The sequence below is a fragment of the Dermacentor andersoni genome, chromosome 2, assembly GCF_023375885.2.
Source record: "Dermacentor andersoni chromosome 2, qqDerAnde1_hic_scaffold, whole genome shotgun sequence".
Lineage (NCBI taxonomy): Eukaryota > Metazoa > Arthropoda > Arachnida > Ixodida > Ixodidae > Dermacentor > Dermacentor andersoni.
The window spans coordinates 123,806,361-123,818,796 of record NC_092815.1 but is presented as its reverse complement, the minus strand read 5'-3'; the positions used below and the strand labels follow the sequence as shown (position 1 = coordinate 123,818,796).

The 12,436-nt window shown below is 47.0% G+C and overlaps 1 protein-coding gene across 3 annotated transcripts in view; it reads right to left on the bottom strand.

Moving 5' to 3' along the window:
• Positions 1-9,483: 9,483 nt before the first annotated feature.
• The window catches only part of LOC126541283 (uncharacterized), a 56,221-nt gene continuing 53,268 nt past the window's right edge, over positions 9,484-12,436 (bottom strand). For 2 of the 3 annotated variants that reach the window (XM_050187991.3, XM_055076532.1), the window contains 2 exons: positions 11,411-11,442; positions 9,484-11,147 (listed from right to left, as the gene is read on the bottom strand). In XM_050187991.3, coding sequence (XP_050043948.1) covers positions 11,085-11,147; positions 11,411-11,442 — 95 coding nt within the window. In that variant the 3' untranslated portion in view covers positions 9,484-11,084. The remainder of the gene's footprint in view (positions 11,148-11,410; positions 11,443-12,436) is intronic. The other variant, XR_008614690.2, reaches the window with a different exon arrangement.

Genomic DNA, 12,436 nt, shown 5'->3' with positions numbered 1-12,436 from the left:
GTTGTATCCTACTATAGCTCTTGACAGCTTCGCTGTAAAAACTTGTTCTTCTCGGTGTACTATACGGCGACGGTGATAAAGTGACAAGACACCGATTTAAATGTTAGTTGCTGCTATGAACAAGCATCCTCACTGCGCTGCATTGTGAGCCATGCGCATGAGAGCTACGCGTGGCATCCGCGGTCATGCGGCGTGTGCGACGTGCGTATGTCCAGGTAGTGGAAGTCACGGAAGAAGTACTTTGAAGCCCCTAGTGAGGACGCTGCTCTTGCGCGTGCGATTTAGGCACCACTGGCCTCCTTGAAACCATTGGATTCAGCGAGAGCAGCAGGAAAGTAAGCACGTCCCAAATAGGGATTAGCAAGCGGAGATTGGAAGATTGGTCGAAGTAGAGAAACCCCCCCTCCCCCCCCCCCCAAAAAAAAACAACGTACAATAACAAAGTTCACAATAGGGGGTCAGGAAATTTGGTTATATGAATTCGTGGTCTTCTTTTTCCTTTTTAGCCTAGGTAGGACAGTAGACAGTATAATAGCAAGAGCTTGGTGGCGCTACCCACCGTCCCATTCCAAAGGGGACGCTCATAACATCCATCCATCCCAGGCGGGGACGCGCACACGGTGCACCCGTTATTTTGGTTTTCTGTCGCAACATTGAAAGACGGAAAAATATGAAAGATGTGTAGCGAGCTGGAAACTGAACATGAGGTTTTCGAATGTGATTCACAATTTAGCCTGTGGTCATTGGTAATTGTGCAAGCACTTAGACATTTTGTAAACTTAAGTAATGAGGGAATCAATAATAGGAGGAAAATTCACAAGTTTGCACAACGTGGCCGCAAAAAAAAAAGAACAAAGAAAGAGTGTCAGATTTAGCCTGGACATACCGTTTAAGATCAAAGTCTAAGGTGAATAGCACACCTTGTGCTAAATGTGATTTTCTAAAATCTTAAGTATCACAAGTTTTTATGCTTTGAGCAACGACACCTCCGAGATGGCACACTGCAATGTCTACAAGTGCAACCTGAGGCCACACATGCAAGACCTTACAGTGCACATGACAAGGCAGAAGCACATAGATAATAGAAATAAAACTGCAAATAAAAATGCCTATATTTTGCAACAATTTTTTTCGCTCATTTTTGTGTTTGGCTACATTTGGGCTACAATTTCTCTAGCTTTGGGCTATGTCGCCTTGTCTGACCTGGCAGCAGTGCTCCCTGAAGAGAGAGGCGCTTGTGAAGAAAGTACTTGCTTGCTCCTAGTGCTCCATTTGCACTTTCAGTAAACAACACTACGTAATGTACTATATAATGACGGAAACTTGCTAATTAAGAATACTAGGATGTGAACATCGTTTCATATTGTTACGTAGGAAGACGCAGACGAAAAGCTATGTACAAATATATTTACAAGGAAAATACGCTGCACTTGGCCAAGAGGCAACAGCCCGCGCTAGCTTCTAATCGTCGTCGTCGTCTTCACACTGCTGGCCTTTCGTGATCGCGCATATTGTGCCGTAGCACTACCCCCGGCTGCAAAAGCGCCGTCCCGGAGCGACTAAAGATCGGACTCGGAAGCAGTGTAGTAGGCCTTGAGCCTACTGACGTGTACGACATCACTAGATGCCACAGGAGAGGACGAGGTTGAGGCCACAGGAGCAATTTCGTAAGTCACAGGCGTCACCTGGCGCAGCACGCGGTAGGGCCCTGTGTATCGCGAAAGGAGCTTCTCTGAAAGTCCGACGTGACGAGAGGGCGACCACAGGAGCACGAGCGCACCAGGTGAAAACTGTACGTCACGATGGCGGGCGTTGTACTGACACTGCTGAGTGGTCTGTGAGGCCGTCAGTCGAGCACGGGCAAGCTGGCGTGCATGGTCAGCGAGGGCGATGGCGTCGCGCGCATACTCGCTTGTTGAGACCGCAGCAGGAGGAAGTGCCGTGTCTAGGGGCAAGGTAGGTTCGCGACCGTACAGTAGATAAAAGGGAGAAAATCCGGCGGTGTCGTGCCGGGAAGAATTGTACGCAAATGTTACGTAAGGAAGGGCAATGTCCCAGTCGTGGTGGTCCTTGGAAACGTACTTGGCCAGCATATCGGTAAGAGTACGGTTTAACCGCTCTGTGAGGCCATTGGTTTGAGGATGGTATGAAGTAGTCAGTTTGTGTTGAATGGAGCAGGAACGCACAATGTCAGCGATAACTTTCGAGAGGAAGTTTCGACCACGGTCAGTAAGCAGCTGTCGCGGGGCGCCATGAAGCAAGATAATGTCACGCAAGAGAAAGTCCGCGACGTCAGTGGCGCAGCTGGTAGGGAGAGCCCGAGTGATACCGTATCGGGTGGCGTAATCAGTCGCGACGGCTACCCATTTGTTCCCAGAAGATGACGTGGGAAAGGGACCGAGCAGGTCTAATCCAACACGAAAGAACGGTTCCACAGGGACGGTGATCGGCTGGAGATGACCGGCAGGTAGCACCTGAGGTGTCTTCCGACGCTGGCAGGGATCACAGGCAGCAACATAGCGTCGAATGGAGCGAGCGAAACCAGGCCAATAGAAGCGGCGGCGGACGCGGTCGTACGTGCGGGTTACCCCAAGATGTCCTGAAGTGGGTGCGTCATGCATCTCAAAGAGCACAGTCTGTCGTAGCCGTTTTGGCACGACAAGAAGAAGGTCAGAGCCGTCAGGGAGGAAGTTCCTTCGATACAGAATGCCACCCTGGAGGACATATCGGCGAACGGATGCGTCGGTAGGTGTAGAGCGCAGACGCTCGATAAGTGCTCGCAGCGATAGGTCTCGGTACTGCTCATCGGCGATGTTACCGAAGGCAGAGACAGAGAAAATGCCGTTGGCGCTACTACTGTCGGCGTCGTCAGGCTCGTCGACCGGGTAGCGAGACAGGCAGTCAGCGTCCTTGTGCAGTCGGCCAGATTTATAGGTGACAGTATACGAAGATTCTTGGAGGCGTAAGGCCCAGCGACCAAGTCTTCCTGTAGGATCTTTCAGTGAGCATAACCAGCAAAGCGCGTGATGGTCTGTGACAACGGAAAAGGATCGGCCATATAAGTATGGGCGGAATTTCGCAACCGCCCAAACTAGGGCCAGACACTCACGCTCAGTGATGGAATAGTTGCGCTCCGCGGGTGAGAGGAGCCTGCTGGCGTAAGCGATAACACGGTCGTGGCCACGCTGGCGTTGTGCCAGTACTGCTCCAATTCCGTGACCGCTGGCATCAGTACGGACTTCGGTAGGCGCAGAAGGATCGAAATGGGCCAAAACGGGAGGCGTTGTGAGAATGTCGATTAGATGAGAGAATGCAGAGGCCTCGTTATCGCCCCACTGGAAAGGAGCGTCTTTTTTCAAAAGGTCGGTTAGTGGTCGTGCTATGGCGGCGAAATTTCTCACGAAACGGCGGAAGTACGAACAAAGGCCGATGAAGCTGCGCACATCCTTGACACACTTCGGAACAGGGAAGTGCGTGACAGCATGGATCTTGCCTGGGTCCGGTTGCACTCCGTTCGCGTCAACGAGATGTCCAAGGACGGTAATCTGGCGACGGCCGAATTGGCACTTCGATGCGTTGAGTTGCAGACCGGCTCGCCGAAAAACGTCCAGGACTGCTGAGAGGCGCTCGAGGTGCGTAGCGAACGTTGGGGAGAATACGATAACGTCGTCCAAGTAGCACAGGCACGTGGACCATTTGAAACCGTGAAGAAGGGAGTCCATCATGCGTTCAAAAGTGGCAGGGGCGTTACATAGACCAAACGGCATCACTTTGAATTGATAAAGACCGTCGGGTGTGACAAAAGCAGTCTTCTCGCGGTCGAGATCGTCCACGGCAATCTGCCAGTAGCCGGAGCGAAGGTCAATAGAAGAGAAATAGCGAGCACCGTGGAGGCAGTCAAGGGCGTCATCAATCCGAGGTAGGGGATACACGTCCTTTTTGGTAACCCTGTTAAGGTGCCGATAATCCACGCAAAAGCGCCATGAGCCATCCTTCTTTTTGACCAGTACTACAGGTGACGCCCATGGACTATATGATGGTTCAATAATGTTCTTGGCAAGCATTTTGCGAACTTCTGCGTGAATAACTTGACGCTCAGCTGGTGACACTCGATACGGGCGGCGATGAATAGGAGGGGCATCGCCGGTATTAATGCGATGTTTGACAGCTGTAGTTTGGGCTAAAGGACGATCGTTAAAGTAAAAAATATCGTGGTAGGAAAACAGAACGCGGTAGAGTTCACGAGCGTGCTCGGAGCGCAAGTCGGGGGCAATCATTTTCCGTAAGTCAGCGATGGTACAATTTGCCGACTGCGATGGTAGAGGAGTATCGGATGAAGTGTCGTCTACTGCAATGGATGCTACTGAGTGATCCTCGAATGAACAAAGCTGGGCCAAAGACATCCCACGTGGCAGCACTTGTGTCGTCAAGCCAAAGTTGACCACTGGCAGGCAGACGCAATTCGCCGTAATAGATAAAACTGTATGGGGTACTGTGATCCCATGTGTAAGGAGGACGTCTTGCATAGGAGCCGCGATGTAGTGACCGTCGGGGACTGGTGGGGATGACACTAGGTCAACGTAGGTCAGTGCCGAAGGTGGCAAGCGAACGAAGTCGGCGGAACTGAGGCGACTGGGGTGTGGTTCAGCAGGATCCAGAACAGGCAGGTCAAGGCGGAGAGTACTGGCGGAACAATCGATGAGAGCAGAATGTGCGGAAAGGAAGTCTAAGCCGAGGATGATGTCGTGGGGACAGTGGGCGATGACTGTGAATAGCACGATTGTTGAGCGATCGGCGAAGGAGACGCGGGCGGTACACATACCAATTACGGGGGCTGTTCCGCCATCGGCGACACGGACAACAGGCGTCGTGGCGGGCGTGATAATTTTCTTGAGCCGGTTACGAAGGTCAGCGCTCATTACGGACAAATACGCGCCAGTGTCTATGAGAGCAGACACAGAAACACCGTCGACTTGCACGTCAAGAAGGTTCAGATGAGTGGGCAAAGTCAGTAGAGGATTTGGCGGCGTAGGGAGCAATGCAGCGTCACCTCGAGGCGCTGCATCGTCTAGTTTTCCGGCTGGGAGCGGCGTCCGAAGGGAGTCGGCGAATAGGAGCGACGGGGCTGGGGAGAGCGAGATTGTCGTCGGTGGGGCGAAGGCGAACGAGAATAGGGGCGGTTCGTTGCAGGAGAATCAGTGGCGGCATTATCGGAGCGTGCGGCATAGGGACGAGAAGGGCCACCTGAGGGGCGAGAGTAGGCAGTATAAGTAGGCCGGCTCGGGGAACTCCAGCGACTACGACAGTGCCGAGAAATGCGCCCGATTCGATGGCAGTGGAAACAAATAGGCTTGTCGTCAGCAGTGCGCCATTCAGATGGGTTGCGGAAACGTGGTGGGTAAGAAGATGCGGGACGGGGCGAAATCGAAGAAGCCGGGCGGGTATTAGGGCGATGGGCCGAGCAGATGGTGTGAAGGCCCATGTTTTCAAACTCCTGGCGGACAACTGCCTGGATCAGTGAGACCGTGACTGCAGATGTGTTGGTGGGACTGGAGTCGAAGGCAGCCGGATAGGCGGCCTCGATCTCACGCCGGACGATCCTGGTAACATCGGCAGTGTTGTTGGGACGAGGAGCGTCGGCACAGGAAGATGTCGCTGGGGTGTTGGGCAGACGGGCAAACTGCTGGTCAATACGTCGGCTTTTGGCGAGTTCCAGGCGGCGGCACTCTCTTATAACAGCATCCACCGTCGCTACGTTGTTGCAAACGAGCAAGTTGAAGGCGTCATCGGCAATGCCTTTGAGGATGTGGGAAACCTTGTCTGACTCAGTCATGTGGGTGTCAACTTTGCGGCACAGAGCCAAGACGTCCTGAATGTATGTGACATAGGGCTCTGTTGACGTCTGCACACGGCCGGAAAGCACCTTCTGCGCGGCAAGTTGTTGACCGTAGGGGTTGCCGAACAAGTCTCGAAGCTGTGTCTTAAGTGAATCCCAACTGGTGAGCTCATCTTCGTGCGTGCGATACCAAACTCGAGGTGTGCCACCGAGGTAAAAGACTACGTTGGCGAGCATAATAGTAGGGTCCCACCGGTTATTGCGGCTGACGTGTTCATACAGGCTGATCCAGTCATCGACATCTTCCCCATCTTGGCCCGAGAATACGCCAGGATCACGGGGAGCGGGGAGAGTGATGTAGGTCGTCGAAGTGGCAGCAGGTGTCGGAGCCGGCGGAGTCGGGTTGTCGTCGCCGGGAGCCATGAAGGAAGGCTCGACGTACCGTCCACTGCGAAGCTCCGTGACGAGGTACAGGGAACGTCCACCTCCACCAGATATGTTACGTAGGAAGACGCAGACGAAAAGCTATGTACAAATATATTTACAAGGAAAATACGCTGCGCTTGGCCAAGAGGCAACAGCCCGCGCTAGCTTCTAATCGTCGTCGTCGTCTTCACACTGCTGGCCTTTCGTGATCGCGCATATTGTGCCGTAGCAATATTAATAGTGATAATGACTGTTCATTATTTGAAAACTATTCGATATTCGCTTGGGTTAGATTCGCTTCCGACACTATTGGATTAGTATTTGGTTCGGTCTCAAAAATCACTATTCGCACACCCCTAGTAAAAAGGCATTCCATGCCACCAGTAGTAAATGCCATGGCGCCATCTGACAGCTAAAAATCAAAACACTTTCGTGACTCTATGGCCTTCCAAGATTACATGCGCATGTGCGATCTCTGACACTTTGTACGCAGTCCTCCTCGATTTGCCGTCTTGGATTGCCAGAGACAACACATGAACGCTACGTCCCGGTCAGGGAATTGTCAGCCAAAGTGGGGATGAGCCAAAGCGAAGGCTTATTTTACCATTTATTTCTTGCTGTCACGGAGAACGAGTAGCAAGAGCAAATTTGAAGCAAAGCGGGTGTTCTGGTTACTGTTGCATTGCGTAATTACGCAGTGACGGGCGGGCCGCCATGCACACTTCTAAGCGGCAAACGCAATTTCTGCAAGCAGCAGAAAATACCGAGTCTATGTGGTGCCTTGGGATGCTGTCAGCTGTTTCCTCGCTCAGTTTCTGGATGTGCTGTCGCATTTTACGCGAAATACCGCAGAGTAGGCTGCTGGGCGCCATTTTACTCACCCGATGACTGTAATGACATATGCAATGTCACGCCACCTCGCTCGTGGCGAGCGATTTAAACTGCGTTAGGAGAACGCCGCCTCTTCAGACAATATTTTCTCTTAAACTAAGCATTTTCTTCGGACAAAGCACAGACTGAGGGGTATCTGGAATGATATACAGAAAGTCTAAGTTGACATATTTGCTTGCAGTGGCCGTTTAAAGGTCAACTACGTCATTTTTCTTTACCATATTAGGATATTGTCATTTTCAAATGGCATCGACAGTCCTGTCACCGGTAAGGTGGTTCAATTTGCTTAGAAATTCATCAATAATTTTAAATAACCAATAAATGAGATATTGAAACCGAAACAGGTAGCTGCTTTGTGTGACGTCACGATCGGTTGATGACGTCAGATCCCACACAACCATAATGTAAACATGCAGAATGTGTGCTAAACTTGCAGTACACGTGGTGCTAACACCAAAGAAGCGAAGCTGATGTCTCCTGACCACACAGGGAGCTTTTACAAATTTTCCGAACTAGACAGCGGCTATTTCAGCGACAGTGGTGGGAAGTCACAAACACAGGGTGGCCAGTAGAATGTCATGAGTCGGGAACGCAACCAATATTTAAAATTCATTTTCAGGAAAACTAAATGACTTGCAGCCATACTGTTTTGCACAGATAATCAGAGTGTAAAAGAGAGCATATATTCAAAATTTTGTTATCAGTGGACATCGAGAAATCGCCGGAGTTGACCTTTAATGATTGTGGACTGTCTGCGCTCAAGGAAGTGGCAATCCTCTATGCGCATGATATTTTTTTTTGCTGCTGTTAACCATTAATGCGATAACGTAGGTCCTATTAAGTTGTCTGTCACTGCAACATAACACTGCGGCGATTTGCCGCACCACAATTGCTTACATGACAACAGTCAGGCCAAGCTTAGTATACACCTATTTAATCTGGAGTCTCTATCAAAAACACTTGATAGAACCAGGTTCGTACAGAACATTTGACTCAGAATTGAAGGACAATTCAAGGATCCCAAAGACCAGCATTCAAGGAGGAAGAAAAACACCACATTGTAATTGTTTATCTTCCCCATATAAAGAAAATATGTTTGCTGTTACAGTGTCCATGGCACAGCCTCTATACGGAGTTTGTTACTTTGAATGTTCACAGGTCATCCACAACACCTATTTTAAAGGAATTGAAGGAGCACATGTATTTTCAAGAAGTGTTAAGGGCCCTTGGATTTCTTTTTGCAAATTCAAGGGTTTTCAAGAAATTCAAGGAAGTGTATGAACCCTGTATAACACGAAAATTAGCTATCAGATTCATATACCCTGACTACTCAAGGCAGTCTAGGGTGTAGGATTTGCTCTGAGAGCAAACTTGCAACCACTTTCACAACAAAGAATAATTTCTAGACAAGTTCATTTAAACCATGGTCACATTAAAATACCGCAATCTGATTCATGAATCTTTCAAGCTCTCACCAAGAATGAATCATTGCAAAGCAATTTCTCACCCATTGCATTGAAGCCCACAAATACTTTGTCTGCAATCTCTCGTCAGAATAATCTACCATACATGGCTGTGTGTTGCAGTACCACTGATACATTTGTGAAACATATCCAATGTATTCAATTCTCATAGTTATTTTAAAATTGCTGATAATTACGGAAAAGTGTGTGTGTGAACCTCGTAAACAGATGTAGATTCGGCCAAACTGGTGGCAAGTTCTTATTCAATTTAATTTCTATTTACATTACTACTTCTAAATTTCAACTAAACATAACAATTGCCATCATCTATGGTTCCTTTGGTTTCACTGTGTTTTTATATATGGTTGTGACCCACATATGAAAGAGTAGAAACAAAAGGGAAACCGGGGCACTTTCAATAAGTCTAAATCTACTACACCTAAAGTTCACTGATAGCTTCAATTACAAGCAGGAGAGCAATGCTAATGAAAGCCAAAGTTTTGATGTTATTATGCCTTAAAATTCTGATCATATGCCCTTCAGGTGCCAAATAAATTAAATTCATTAAACATTTTCTTTCATATTTCTTGAGGCTTTGGAATCATGAAAAGCATACAGCGGTGGAGCAGATAAGGAATTTTCAATTCCTCAGAGGGTTTTGTCATCTACGGAATGTGGACTCCATGCGAGAACGCTCTGCAGGGACATCACATATAAGAACATTATTACTTCATGTCTAACATGCTTGGAAAGCACCTATCCGGCCATTTGAAAGATATGTCTGATGTAAAACACTATAAACGATAAAGAATTGAATGGCGAGTCACATGAAAACATGCTGACACTAAGAGAAAACACTAAAAGCCATCGATCTTTCAACTTATTTTACTAAAACTCATACATAGTACCATTCAAATTTGCAGCTCAGGTAAAATCAGAAGCATTTCAACATCTACGGGACATGTTTTAGATACCTTCATGCACTATTTCGGGTGAACATTTGCACACATGGCACCTGAAAGGGATATGACCAACTGACACTTGTAGACTTGCTTGGTGTAACATAGATATATGCGGGCCACCTGACACTAGACCATTTTCCTAATTTGAAAGTGCACTTCCTTGGGATACATGTTAGACCAACTAATGGCCATGCTGACTATCGTTCAACTGAAGATCAAGTGCTAGCTTCACACACTTGGGCTTGTCTCTTGAACATGATTTCATCATGAGAGCTGTGCCCACATTTCCCATGCCATAATACAAGCAAACTGTGCTTGTAGACACTGTTTGTAAAAATGACTACAGCTCCATTAGTTGGGTAGACTGCCTCGCAGGAAAGCTAGCTTTACAATTATGAAAAGAATCTATTGGCTAATTGGTACATCACAGCCGCTGTGGACATTGGTATATGAAAGTAGAATTTATGGACTTCATAATTGCTGTTACGTCCACATGAACTTTCGGTCTGGCTATCTCCAGTAATTAGATACTACCCAATAATGCAGCACTACAAGTGAATTATGCCATTAGAAGCGTGTTTCTTCTTACCGCTAGAGCACACACACAAAACAAAAAAATAATTGTGGACTCTGCAAAACTTGCTCTGCAGCCCAACTTGACTGCAGCATAAGTCTAAATCTTCTAGTATGCAGCATCCCACATGCTATGTGACTGTCATCATGAAAAATTCCTTCTAACATACTCTGTCTCAAAAAAGAAGTACACTGCAACCTTGAATGCATGCAAAGGACAGCAGACATCCTAAATCTGGCGATATGTTTAATGAGTTACCAAGAATGTCATATACAGTGAATGAACCATGAATGAGTCATTCATGAAATGTTAACATACAAGTCGAAGGATGAATGTATGAAAATGAGTTTAAACAAACCTTCATCTTTAGTGGCACACATGAAAATATGAGGTATAACACGTTATAAGTTTATCATAACACAAATCCCGCATGAGAGAGTAAAGTTCATTTTTATGTATATGTGCGGCACGACACAGATGAAGGACAAGGAATGGACGACACGAGTGCAAAGTGACAGCTGCCCCTCATCAGTTTCGTACTGCCCATATACATAATGCTAACCTACCAACTCGCCCAACTTGTTGTGTTGATAAATTTTTTTCCATGAACTCGGGTTCGAAAAGTGAGCACTCAAATATATCCAAAGATCCACGAGTTTACTTTTAGATAGAGTTCACCAGAACACAAGGATAGGCCTGATTAAAAACATTTTGGAAACCGCGGTAACTCACACAAGCTCCACACAGTCTATGACGTTAAATTTTCTGAAGAGTACAAGCAAATGAGGAAAACCAAGCACACGTCTTTTACGTGGGCTGCTCAGCCTTGCAGCACGAGTGTCTGGCGACTGCAGGACACGTGATGCTTGGGATACATTAAGCTTCCCAAGCTTGTAAGCTGCTTGGTCAGAGGTCGAGGCATGAAGTCATGGTCAATCTACTTGTTTGCAGAAGAGTTTTGTTCGTCTGAGGTTGTAGCTGCTCTTCACCACATTCTGCAAGGTAAGATTTAAGAATATAACTGCAGAGCAGCAAGGGGATGACGAGCTTGCACTAAAAATTACACAGGAGGAATAGTGCCTCCTCGAAATTCCACTATGCCAGAAAAGTTAAAATTACCCTTCCAAGAAACAAGGATTTATGCTTCAAGAAGCACAGGTGTATAGCTTTATAGGCATGCACTACTGACAACATGCTCAGACCTATGGATCTTTATCTTATGACTGGCATATGGAAAGAAAAACAAAAGAGGACTTACCTCCTTGTCTGCTGGAACAGGGCTGAGGTTGGCTGCACAGAAATCACGTGAAATTAAATGTAAGCACATACAATTGAGAGGTAACAAATTCAACTTTTCAAACCCATTGAGAAATTATTGATAACGCCTTTAGTAGCCAGCTGTATACAGAAGCGTAGACAAAAGATACAAGGACAGCTCTATTGACCCATCAAGTGTCATTGAACTTAGTACTGTAGTATACATTGAAGGTTGTGAAGCGGCATGTAGGCAGCACTTAAACACAAGAATTTTCAAATTAGGCAAGAGCGGTGGCTGCTGAACTTGGTGCAAGAAAGCAGTGTGTGGCCCTATTACAGTTGCACCGCTGATACACCAGAGGTTCATTACTAGAGGAGACGGGAGAAATTGATATGTTGCATCACCATGGTGCCAAGAGACAGGCTTCACTGCCAATATGAAGCCCTTACTCTTTGCCTAGACTAACATACACACGCGCCATTCCTTCTTTGCCTTCTCCTGCCAAGGGACCATGTCACGCTTATGTCATGTGCAGGACCTTTCTTTTTTCTCCAAATTTGCAGTAAGATGCCAATTACACAAAAGTAAATGAAGGTCACATTTCCATTGTTCTTTTTATATTTGTGTTGGAAACCAAGCACTAGCATGCCAGTCTGATGTCATACATGTCAAATTATTTTCTGTTTGGGCCATTGTGGCACAGTATGTTCTCATTATGTTTTAGGTTTAATTCCTGGCTTCTGTAGAATGTACATTGTAGACCAAACTTAGTGATAAAAAATTAAGTAGGCCTGAGCAAACGGCATCAAAACCCATGACATCAGGTTGAGCTGGCGCAAGAATTCAAAGGAGCATTGCCATCTGTGTTTCACTTTTGCTTCTTTTCTGACTTACTATGCCTACTCTCACCATAATTATGGCCTTATTGGTACTATTGTAGAAGGGTAAATTACTAATAGATGATTCTTTAGTGTCCCATTAAATGAACTCGAGCTCTTCAAGACAACAGATCTCATTTCTATTACG